Raw genomic sequence first — 13,250 nt, 5'->3', positions numbered from 1 at the left:
GGAGACTGCCTCGGCCCACGTTTTTTAGCCTTTGTGTTACGGGTGGAACAGTTTGTTGGGCTTTTGGGCCCAGAAAATGTTGGTGGCTCGGCCCAGAGAATACATGGGTTTCAATTTTTTGGAAGCTATTGCTAATGCACCCAACAATTTGATCACTACCTCATTCTCATTCAGAATACAAATTATTCTGATTCTTCACTTTTATGCGTTTACTAAATGTTTGGGCCCAAAATGATAGTTTGGATCAAACTTAGAGGCACTCTTGGCCCATTAACCTTCATTTAGAATTGTCATGGGGCATCCAGTCAAGGTTGGTTGAGTCCTATTGCGAAGGGGATTGGTTTAGATAAGGGTGAGGTAGTCGAAACCTAGTGCAACAAGGAGTTGTAGGGTTAAGGATGCTGAGAATTAGGGGATGAATTTGGTTTGCTAAAAAACTTGGTTCAAAGTCCTATTGGGGTTAGGATTTGCCGAGACCTAATTAGATTAGGTTGAGGAGTTCTAATCCGAGTACGATTCTAACTCGGCCATGAGGGGGTTTGCTACTATAAATACGGAAGGGAGTGCATCATTCAAGCCCCTCCAATTCAACACACAAATTGCCCTGCGCAAAGCTTCTCAACATCCTTTGAGATTTTTTTTCCTCTTCCCATTTCTTCCTGTCAACACATTTTCAATTTGGATAAACAGCATTGTGAAGACAACCGGTGACATCTTCAGTTTGGATAAACAACATTCGAGCCGTAGGACCAGCCGATTGAGGAGCACCTTCAGTTTGGCTAGACAGCACTGCTTTGAGGTCGATTGGTTATTTATCCAAGTCTCGGCTAACAAGGATTTCCGAGTCCTTGTTGGTAGAGGTCATCTCATTAGCCTTTTCGGCGAAGTAAGGCGTTACGGGTTATTAGGCTTGGCATATCGAAAGACGAGTTTTGTTTATGATTGGAAACTCGTAAGTAGGTTTTAGAGTTGGGCATTTGATAACCGAACCACATTTACGATCAAGATATATATATCTTTTGAGTACTTGTGTCCATATTGTCACGTCCCTGCCCCGAAATATTTATTTTCGAGAAATAGTTCCAATGATAGGCCCAATTCAATTTTGTTGTTTGATTTATTAAACGTTCACACAATTTATAATTAGAATTTAAATATACAAAACATAAGATTTCCTTTTATAATAAAATTCTAAACTCCTTTCTTAGTGCAATTTCTCAATCAAGGCTTTGTCTCGTTTATTTAATCTCACTTATTGTATGGTTGCATTTAACGTCTCATTAGATTGTCTATGTACCCTAAACAAGGATCAAACCATTTGTAGTTCACATATACAAAAATTCAAACCAAATCCACATATATTCATTTAATCCAACATATACTACAATCGTATTAATATTCAAACAATAGCAGTTAGGTCTCAAAAGTATAATGAGAATAATGAAATTTGCTTAAAAACACAATGTCAGCTCCCTGACCGTGCGCCGCTGCCCCCACCGCCGCGGGTGATGGTCGGCTGCCCCGGCTCGCAGGAAAAATACAAGTATTTCTAAAAATTACCAAATTTTACAGGTAAATAGATCTCAGTGAGAGGAGCAATTTTTATACATGTGGTCAAGTCCAATTTGGCTGGGAAACACCTGAAAACTTCCTTGAACCGCCGGAAACCCTTGAATTTGGGTGTGTTCGATTTGACCTCAAACGAACCCTGACGCCCCCAAACTTGTTTGGGCTTTGTTTCTGAGCTCAAGAGGGTACTAAAGGTGGTGGTGATTGAGCAAAAACGTTTCAGATTTGGTGGATCTCCACCTAAGGCCGACACACCCACCATGGGTATTTTCCTCAAAATTAAACTCCCCCTCGTCGGTTTAAGTGTAAAAATGGAAGAGGGATCGATTGGTCTTGGAATGAGGCCATTTGGCACCATTGCCATCATCAACGGTGGTCAGAAACAGAAAATTTGGCCGGGTCGAGTCAGCGGGCCGAGGGAAGGTCCGGTTCTCCCTTTCTTTTCTCCCTCATTTCCCCTCCTTTCTTTCCCCTCTCATTGGCCGGTTCTTCCCTCCTTTTCTATCTTTTCTCTTCTTTCCTTCTCTTTTATTTCTTCCCTTTTCTTTTCCTTTCATCCCAACCACACACGTGGCATATCACATGGCTTTAGATTTTCTGGAGCCTTCCAAAGAAGTTTAAAATTACCAATTTATCTCCGACTTTAAACGTTAATAACTTTTTCGTTATAACTCCGTTTCACGAACGATTTGCGCCCACACGTTCATGAGATCGAGCTATATTCAAAAATATAAATTGTGACCTCAAATGGTTCTTGGATTTTAAATAATAAATTTTCAAACTTCAAACTTCGTACATTATAATAATTTCCGGAATTAAAACTTTAAAAATTTCCCAATTTCTATTTTCATAACCATAAATCGATTTATGTTTTCGATCTTCTCCGCATATTCATATTTTTAAAATTTTAGGGTATTACACATATAGTCTGGTACCAGTTCGGCGTGCTTATACTCTCACAAATATAATCACCGTGACTGAACCTGGCACCATCGATTTGTGAACTTTGCAGAATTAGCAGCCTTGTTTTTAGGCTCTAGAACCTAAAGGCCGAAACATGTTCCTTCCTCGATCGCAGTCACAAGATCGAGAAGTCAGCAGCGTGCTCAACGCAATGTCAGCATATTTTACTCCCCGACCGAACTCGGCCGACAAGTTGGCACGCCTCTCACATAATTGAAGGGCGTAGTTAGCTTATTAGTTACTCGGCATGCGCGCCACATAGGCTTGGTAGTTTTTAGGGTCAACATTTTAGCATGCCCAGTGGGACATAGTACTAAAGCTACGAAGTTCATGACTATTGAGACACGGTCAATAAAAAAAGAAAATAGTCATGGGAAAATCGACAACTAATCTTCCAGTCCAGAACCCAGGATAAGATGGCTTGTTACAGGCACAAAATCCTCATGCTACCGTGACATCTGAAGCCACAAATGCGACATGCTGAGAAAAGGAAGTTAGTCTCAGCGGTCAGCCTCATGATGCATTACCAAAATGACAAAAGTCATTTTTGTTGAAGGATTAGTGAAGAATTGTGATGAAGACGGTGGTGAGGCTTCTGACCCACCAACTAGGTCGTTTCTTCGACGACGACTTGAAGAGCAATCTCGGTAATTTAAGCAAATGTTCAGCCGAGAAGTAAAAAAGCATACTTGAAGAAATGCGTGATAATAGCGTTATACACAACAAGTTGCTCGAAGTACTAGTTAATAAAGCCCACGAAGATGGACCCGCCGATCGTTCCAAGCAGCCTTCATTTAAGAACAATCCCCTGCCAACGAAACAGGGTGAGACAGGATCTGCTCAACTCAAGATGATTGACTTAGAAAAAAGTGGTAAATCAACCAGCAAATCAGACAGATTTGACCAGAGGGCAGAAACGGCATATGTTGACATGGTCGAGGTCCAGATAATGATTAATTCGGCCTTGAAAAAGGAGCTGAAGTTTCCAAAATTTATTCACCCATATCTAGCTTTTGTAGAAAGGTTCGAGTATCCTAAGGGATTCAAGATTCCAGACTTTATCCTTTTCATTGGAGAATCATCATTGTCTTTGTTGGAACACGTAGCTCAATTCACTGCTTAATGTGGGGATGTTAACAGTGATTTCCATAAGTTATGACTGTTCAATTTCTCGTTAACCAGCTCAACATTCGCATGGTATATCAACTTCCCACCTAACTCCATCCAAAACTGGGAGGAACTAGTCAAGAAATTTCATGACAATTTTATCGACCAGGGATGGACGTGTCAATATCTTCTTTGGCCAGAATGGCTCAAGCCTCTAATGAGTCATCAACGGAATACCTTACGAGGTTTAAGTCGACTGAAAACTGGTGCCGAATACTTCTCCCTAAAGTCGAGTTCGTTAGGCTCGCCCTAAACAACCTGGATGTAGACTACAAAAAGAAATTCTTGGGGGAAAATTTCTGAGATATGTATGAACTAGCTTAGCATGTCGAGCAATATGATTATTTGCTTCGAGATGAGAAGATCTCGAAATCCCCATCCCAAGGAACAATATATAAAAACCCTACCCTACAGTTAGTTATGCATCAGCCAACGGAGAAGAGTCCCAATATGCCAGTATAGACACGACTGATATAGTAATCGACAAATCATACATATGCAAAGCATAGGCTCATGCTAACTCCAAAATGCCAAAATCCGCTCGGCCTTTGAGGAAGTTGCCGTTAAAACGTTTAAAATCTATACTTTCGACATCACCAAGGCCGACACTATCTTCGACCAGTTATTGCTTGCGAAAATTCTCAAGCTTCAGCTAGGGCATAATATTCCCAAAGTCGAAGATTTAAAAGGTAAGACGTATTGTAAATACCACAACTCGAACAAGCATACGACAAATAATTGTGTCATATTTCGTGATGCCATCCAAAGGAAAAGGGAAGGCCGAGTTCGTTCCAATGCAATTCGTCCCTAAGCAGAACTCTTGGCCACGATTGAAGATTTATTTATTTTCAAACGAGCCACCCAAAGATTTTTCAGGACCAATTAATGTCAAGTCAATGTCAAACTCCAATGCAGAAGGAATTCACGGGCCGATGGTTTTATGTAGCTGATGCAAAGCAAATGTCATCTTAACTGAGTCGAAGGAAAAGCCAATTCGGACTAAAATACCATAACAGGCACTCATATCTGTAACAACATCCCAAAAGGTACTTGGTGCAGTCCAACGTTAGAAAGTTTTCAATAGGCTTGGCCCCCAAGTACAAGATAACAAGCCATCTTCGGCCAGATGACGCCTTCACTTCAACGCGCCGTTTTACAATGAGGAGTATTATACGCCCAACTCTGGCTCACTAACCAACCAGCGTACCTTCAAACCACCTGAGCCACGCGACCAACTTTGGTATACCTACAATTCCCTCACCAGTGTATATACTGCGTTATCCAAATCGTAGAAACGGCGACGCCAAAGAATGGACTGTATGGTTCGCCGATGAACAACCCAAGTTACCTTGGCCACCAAATGGCAGCTGAAAGAAACGGTAGATAACGAAGATGACCGACAACCTCCGGCCAACATGGCTGAGTTGCTTCAAGGAAAGAAAATGATCGATCATGACTTTGAAACCACAATTGAAGAATCTAAAAAGCGAATCAAACTCCTTCTCCGGCCTGGGGAGATGAAAACTCGCATTTAGCACTTCCGGAAGGAAGCCAAAAGCAAACTTCCTCTGCTACCCCCACAAAAGCCATTAATCAAAGTCCGATGGAATCTCTACCCGTTTTTTCTCGATGAAGTTTTAGAATACATGCGGGAATTCCATAAGAAGCATACGGTTGACGACTTATATGGCCTATCTAAAGCATGCCAAGAGACTCTTGATCTGGCGTTAACTTGCCCCGATGCCTAACAAATCATCCAAAAGACCACGAATCCGAGGATGAAGGCTAGATTCCAGCATATACGAAAGGCTCGAGTTCTCAGCTTTGAGGTAAACCCATATACCGATATCAATCCTGCCGACCTTCCCTTCTCCATCGAGGACCTCCAATATTTGCGGCATCATTTTGAAGTTTTCTAAGTCGTTGCCCTCTTCAGTCTTACGGCCAATGAGAAAGAACGCGTGGAGTGATTAGATGCTTACCTAGACACAAGAGACGTTTGCATCTCATATCAAAGGCGAACTTGCAAGGCTTCACAAAAGCAACACCAAGTTCTCATGCCAAGCGAGCCCGAAGTCGATGGTCAGAACGAAATGGGTTCGGTGGATGCACCGTAGGAATAGATTCTCATGGCAGCTGAATAAAATCAAGCGGATAATGCCTATGAGCAAGATACTTCGCCTGAAAATCCAGAGGACAAAGATCATGACCTAATGGGCCCTTCGATCCTCGGTAACATGGAAATCAACATGGTCCATGTCTTACTTGCCAAGTTCCAACCAACTACCTCTCAACCAAACTTCTTGGACGGTGACGTGTTGCCGAAGAAGCCACACAAGTTTATTTTGTGGCCATCGAAGAGATCGAACAAGTAAGCAAATAAGATAAACTTAAGGCAGTTATTGCCGAACTGTTTCCTCGCTATTCTTCCATAAATCTTCATTATTTGAAGTCGTTGTATGTTACAACTCATATTGAAGGATACCTGGTTTCCAAAATTTTCGTCGACTGTTGAGCAACAGTCAACATCATGCCCGTTTCTATCATGAATGCATTACGTCACTCCAACGACGAATTCATTCCATCAGGGGTAACCATGAGCAGCTTTGTCAGTGACAAGTCCCAGACTCAGGAAGTGCTTCCTTTATAGGTAAATATCACAGGTCGCAACCACATGACTGTATTTTTCATAGTCAATTCAAAGACCGAGTATAATGTCTTGCTCGGTCGTGACTGGATCCACCAAACGAGCTATATCATTTTGTCATTATATCAAGTCGTCATCTTCTAGGACAGTAAATTGGTTATGGTTCATCTAGCCAACAATCAGCCGTTCGAAGCTAATATTATTCAGGCTCGCTATTACGATGATCACATCAGCTACATCACCCTGCAAGGTGTTAACGAGGAAGAACCATCGAGGTTGGCGTCGAGACTGTTCACTGGGATTCGGCGAGACTTGGGTTAGTTGACCTAATTGCTGATCTTGATGTCTGATACCAAACAGAATAAACGTCGGGCCGCGATTTCATCGACCATGGAACGACTGCTGGCCCATTGGTATGTTATTTCCAAGCAACCAAATTCTGGCGTAAACTTAGTAAATTTCCTCGCCGAAAGAGACAATAGTCTAATCCTGTCACTTGACGATTTGTGAACTTTGCAGAACTAACAGCCTTGTTTTCAGGCTCTAAAACCTAAAGGCCGAGACGTGTTCTTTCCTCGGCCACAGTCGCAAGATCGAGAAGTCAACAGTGCGCTTAATGCAACGTTAGCATATTTTACTCCCCGACCGAACTCGACCGACGAGTTGGCACGCTCCGCACATAACTGAATAACATAGTTAGTTTATTAGTTACTCGGCCTGCGTGCCACTTAAGCTTGGTAGTTTTTAGGATCAACACTAAACTATGATTAATTAGATATCATAATTATGACAATTTTCTGACTTTCCTGGTGTTTACAAAAATATGATCATAAAAAAACAATTTCATATTACGTTCGTAATCCAAACTAAGATATAGTTGGTTTTATATTTGTTTCTTGTGTCTGTTCATGAATTTGTGATTTCGTTCGTTCCAAGTAAGTAACATGCCATAAAAACTCAGTCAAAGCCATGTCAGACAACAATAACAGTGTAAAAGCAAGTTAAATTTAGTAATTATGGTAGTTCTAACATGTTAGACGCTTTCCGTTTTCCCATTTAAAATTTTAAATATCTAACAGCCAAAATTTATGACCTAACTAAAAAATCACTCGTCCCATCTGTATTGGGGACTAGAGCCAGTCTAGTCTGACCAAATAAACCTTCGTTGATCAAACTGTGTGGGTTAAAGCTTTTTGGCCAATTTTGCAGGCTAGTATTTGCTAACTTCTCGAGGAGCAGAGCAAATTGGTGGTTGTATTTCTTGATCGGAGATACTAAAATTGGAATAGGCTTGTCGTTAAGTTTCAAATAGTTGGGAGTATTTATATTTTCCTTCTAGTTTTTGTGCATCGTTTGTCCCTAAATAAAAGGAAATTTAATGAAAAGGGTTTGAAAACTTTAAGTTTTAACAATAAGAACAAAATAAAGGATAAAATGAATAGTACCAGGTTTGACTTTTTAGTGTAAAAATGTGGTTTTTTGTTAAAGTGAACAGTAACGCGGGCTTTTCGTTAAAATTCTCATAATAATACCCAACTTTAATGAAACACAACGTAATAAGGCTTCGTATCTTTTTTTTGGTCGAAAATAAGGTTTTGTTTCTAAGGCACCTTAACATGGACAGTAGTCGCAATATATTGGCAAAAATTCAACAGTTGCTGATATTTAGATTTAAGAAGACATTTAATTGTTCAATCAAACGGCTACAAAACTAAAAGGGTGTACATAATTATTTAAAAGAAAATTTTTTGTAAAAATGTATTTTACAAACGTTATATTTCATGGTTGGTTTTTTTAGGTCAGGTAGTGATTGGGAAACCAAATTTGTAGACAAAATTTACAAATTAAGTGATGTGTCACCAATAGAAATGAGCACGTTTATCAACGCTTAATTCATAATCCAATTATCAACTTCCACATCATTTAGTTTGTAAGATTTTATCTACAAATTTATTCTTCCTAACAGAGCAATATGTAATTGACGAAAGTTGGATAAAAAGAAAAAAGCAGACCACAACTTTAGCTAGGGTTTGCAACCAGAATGGGCAGAAGAAGTAGGAAGAAGTCCGAAAGTGGAAAAGCTATTGTCCTCCAACTACATAACAAAAACAAAAGAGTAAATTGTAGCAATTGTCCCTCAATTTTAATCAAATTGGAACAATGGTCTCTCAATTGAAAATTTATTAGTATTGGTCCCTCAACTCATAAAAATATGTAGCTATGGTCATTTTCTTCAACTTCGTCAGAATTTTGTCAAAATAAGTTATGTTAGAAGGACCATTGCTATAATTGGGGTCCCTCAACTCATCAAAACATGTAGCTATGGTCCTTTTTGTCAACTTCGTCAGAATTTTGTCAAAATGAGTTATATTAGAAGGACCTTTAATCCAATCGGGTTAAAGTTGAGGAACCAATGATAATGAATTTTTAATTGAGGGACCACAACTGCATGTTTTGATGAGTTGAGGGAATAATGGTGATGGATTTTTAGTTGAATGACCATTACTCTAGTTGAGTTAAAGTTAAGGAACCATTGCTACAATTTACTCAAAACAAAATTACAAATAAGTATGTCCATCATTCAAATATATTTAAAAATAATGTATTATTTTCAAATAGTTATGTAACAGCCAACGTGCTTAAAAAAATATATATATATATATGTTTGGGCTGCTTTCTGAATTTCACCAATATTACTTGTATTTTCATGCTTCATTTTATACCAAACTTGTTTTTCCAAAACGCAAAGGGGAGGAAGAAGACCATATAACCAAAAATAAATTAATTAATAAGAAACAGATGGCATGGACTTAATCATAGGTTTAATCATATTTTTTAGTAGTTAATACGACGGCCGATGGTTTTCTTAGGATACAATCACAATCATTCTTGTGTTTGATCTAGCAATTGTTAGGTGAAATTTATATAACGACTCTCATTACTTAAATATAAAAAAAAAACCATAATAAATAAAATAAAAATACACAAGTAGATTGGTAATGTTATTTATTTCATTGTAAGGTTATATGATAGTCTGATTGGCTAAATGGTCCAATCATTAATTTTCCAATCATGTCACATAATTTGGTATAATGTTATTTATCTCGTTTTAATGTTATTTAAACGTCTTATTGGCTAAATGGCCGAACCATCAACTATAATCATGTCACATAATTCGGTATTGAATCGACAATGACATGTATACAATTGAAGTATTGATAGTACTCATACTATGAATAACATGTTGATAATTGAGTTTCTTCACCCCTGATCATCAGCAGTTCGATCAACGAATGGAAGAGGGGAAGCATATGCCTCAGTAAATTGCAGTACACTTAGCACACACTTATTTTTGGGACGGCTTGATTCAGCATGCAGCAATACAACATTATACTTATCGACATTAAATGGTGCGATCAATCAACTAATCAAACAATCTACCCCAAACTTCCTCATAAAAAAAAAAACATGAAAACCAAGATTTAGTGTGGGAAAATGCAAGTTGGTTAAAACTAGATTATCTAATTTGCCACCAAACCCATGTGTGAAACAAAGATTTGTGTCAAGCCATCCTTCGAAGGATAAGACATACAAAACCCAAAAAAATTGCCCAGTAGTAATATCCGACAGCTGCCCGAGCTCTGACATTAAAATTGTTCACTAGAACAATAGAAAGAAGAAAGGACCGCGCGGTCAAGCTGCCCGAAATCTCAGCGGTCAGTCCGAATCCCGAGGGCAGTCCCCGCAAGTACTAGTCGTTTACTACTTAATTGACCATTCACATCAATATACATTGCAGCCTAAGCCACTGCTATCGCCAGAGCTGTCCCACCTCCGCCCATCCGGTGGCAGCACGTCGCCATTGAAAGGTGGCGCGTGTGAAACTTATCTCTCAGGCCACCTTTCAAATGCGATAACGGTAAGAGTGTTGAGGGAGATGGGTCAGGGCCTGAGCTGCGGAGAGCCTCGTGAGAATGGAGTCTTTGGAGCTGTGGGGAATGGGGACCTGGATCTCGTTGGAGCAATGGTGGAAGCTGACCCAAGTGTTTTGGAGCTGAGCAAAGGCCGCAGCCGGCTGTCTGCTCTGCATGTCGCCGCTGCAAATGGCCGGATCGAGGTGGGTTTTGGATTTCATTGATGGATTTTAATTGTAATTTATGTTCATTAATGTTCTTCATCGGATTAAGTTTAGGTTCTCTCTATGCTGTTGGATCGGTCTGTTATCAATCCAGATGTGGTGAATCGATACAAACAGGTAATGGGATTTTGTTTTTGATGATTTTTGTGTATAAAGATTAGTTGCATGCTTTGGATTGGATTGCCTTGTTTTGAATTTGTCCTTCCCAATTTTCTTATGTGGTTTGAACTGTTTGTGAATGTGATGGGGTTTTAGACTCCGTTAATGTTGGCTGCAATGAATGGGAATATCACTTGTGTCCAGAAGCTTATCCAAGCGGGAGCAAATGTATGTTCAGATTACCTTTTTCTGTTTTCGTATACAGTTTTTGATTTGAATTATACTGCTGAGATGCTGATATTTAAGTTTTCTGTGTGAATTGTTAGATATTGATGTTTGATTCCCTGAACGGAAGAACCTGCCTGCATTACGCTGCATACCATGGCCATTCAGACTGCCTTCAAGCCATTCTCTCCACCGCGCATTCCACCCCTGTTGCAAATTCTTGGTTGGTCCTTCTTCACTGTCTCTCTATCTCTCTCTCTCTCTCTCTCTCTCTCTCTCTCTCTCTGATGATTGATGTTTATGCTACATTGAATGGCATTGGCAGGGGATTTGCGAGATTTGTGAACATAAGAGATGGAGGTGGTGCAACCCCATTGCATTTAGCTGCCCGCCAAAGATGGCCAGAGTGCGTTCATGTTCTTTTAGACAATGGGGCTCTTGTTTGTGCTTCAACTGGTGGATATGGGTAATTATCTATATTAATTATTACTCATGTTATAGATTCATAGTAATACCTTGACAATCAGATTGATTGTAGTACCATATATGTGCAGCTACCCTGGAAGTACACCACTTCACTTAGCTGCTCGTGGTGGATCCTTAGATTGTGTCAGAGAGTTACTTGCTTGGGGAGCGGATCGGCTTCAAAGAGACTCTTCTGGGTAACTTTCTTTAATGGGTGGTGTAATGCCTCTGAATAATTATGCATCTTGCCATGTTTGAAACACTAGGCAGTTGTCTGTATTAGTCAATAAGGTCGACGAGTTTTTGCTTCTCATAGACTTTACTGGAATCATTGCATTCCATAAAACAATTGGATTTCTAATTAGGAATTTGTGTTGTTTTTAATTCCTTAATTTCTTATCGCTGCCAGCTAATTGCTTACCTGTTTTTGAATGGTATCTTGGAAGAACCCAATGTTGGTATTAATATATGGATACAATCCTCAAGAAAAAAGGCCTTCTTTGCACCATATTTTCTGCATTGGAAATCTTTTTAAGCATTGTCAGTACACCAGTAAAAATTCAGGCTGGCGAGCTTGTTTTGTTGATTTTGTACTGCAAAATCATTTATAAATGAATTGTGCCTCTAAACCCACAAGTCTTCCTTCTTTAATTTGTAAATGTTCTTATTTTGGTAAAAGTTAGATTCTAGATTTATAGATATGTTGTCATGACATCTGAAAAGTGGATCTCTGCAGGAGAATACCATATACAGTTGCTCTGAAGCACAAGCATCAAGCTTGCGCAGCCGTATTGAACCCTTCATCAGCAGAGCCTCTTGTCTGGCCATCGCCTTTGAAGTTCATCACCGAGCTGAATCCAGAGGCTAAAGCTTTGTTAGAAAAGGCATTAACGGAGGCAAACATGGAGAGGGAGAAAATTATCTTGAAGGATACAGTTTACTCACTTCCATCTCCTCTGCATTCAGATGCAGAGACTGATGATAATGCCTCTGAGGTAAACGTGCCTTCTCTTTTTGCTTATGTTTGCATTTTTTTTTTCTCGATAGGATTGGGTCAGTAGAAAGAGTTTATAGTTTTTCTAGGGTTATCTATTTGTTTATATTGGAATTATTAACAGAATATCAGAATTGCAAGTACATGGCGTCAAATGTGTTTTTTGTGCACCGATGCAATGAAACCTTAGCAGAATTATATTTCTTGGACAATGCATGTCCCTTTCTTATTCACTGGTCAAATCATATCATACAGGCTACCGATGTGGACCTGTGCTGCATATGCTTTGACCAGTTATGCACAATTGAGGTCGGACCATGTGGGCATCAAATGTGCGCGCATTGTACACTTGCTCTATGCTGCCACAAGAAGCCCGATCCATCATCTACTTGTCCTACAGTCCCAGTTTGCCCCTTTTGCCGAACCACCATTACCCAACTAGTTGTTGCCAACATTAAGGCCAACAATGACGTGGATCCGGAAATGAGTCCCACAAAGCCAAGGAGATCAAGAAAGTCTAATGTCAGTGAAGGCAGCAGTAGCTTCAAGGGGTTGTCTCCCATGAGCTCATTCGGAAGGATGGGAAGTCGCAGTTCAGGGAAGGTAGCTGCCGAGTGCAATGAGGAGATCCATAAGCTTTGACAATTGGAGATATGGACTTGTTCTCTATGAACCTGTTGATAGTGCAGCAGATGAAGGAGCTTGTTCTCTTGGTTTTGCTCGGGAAGATGGAGAGGGATCCTCAGCGGCATGTTTTCCAATTCGTTTGGAGGGTCTTAGTTGCTAAAGAGCATATGAGAATATAGATGTCCTTCAGTAACCTGGATCTCCAGGTCTTGTTTCTTTGAGTCATTTGAGTCTGTTTTTCTTTAAATTAAAGAAGCAGCAAAACTTTCAAGGGTTTCTCACCCAATTATAAATATAATTCTCCATTAAATAAATAAAAGTTCAATTACATTACCCTTTTCATTTGAGGAAACAAA

The 13,250-nt window shown here is 39.7% G+C and overlaps 1 protein-coding gene across 1 annotated transcript; it reads left to right on the top strand.

The window, feature by feature from the left end:
- Positions 1 to 10,127: 10,127 nt before the first annotated feature.
- Positions 10,128 to 13,250, top strand: LOC137745271 (putative E3 ubiquitin-protein ligase XBAT31). The gene is made up of 8 exons (XM_068485190.2): positions 10,128 to 10,463; positions 10,539 to 10,601; positions 10,740 to 10,811; positions 10,910 to 11,031; positions 11,134 to 11,274; positions 11,363 to 11,470; positions 12,010 to 12,268; positions 12,523 to 13,250. Exons 1-8 carry the CDS (start codon positions 10,284 to 10,286, stop codon positions 12,907 to 12,909), a joined length of 1,332 nt encoding a protein of 443 aa, XP_068341291.2. The 5' UTR covers positions 10,128 to 10,283; the 3' UTR covers positions 12,910 to 13,250.

This window comes from Pyrus communis, chromosome 12, assembly GCF_041283825.1.
Source record: "Pyrus communis isolate YQ-2024b chromosome 12, ASM4128382v1, whole genome shotgun sequence".
Taxonomy (NCBI): Eukaryota; Viridiplantae; Streptophyta; class Magnoliopsida; order Rosales; family Rosaceae; genus Pyrus; species Pyrus communis.
This window is presented reverse-complemented; position numbering and strand designations above follow the sequence as displayed.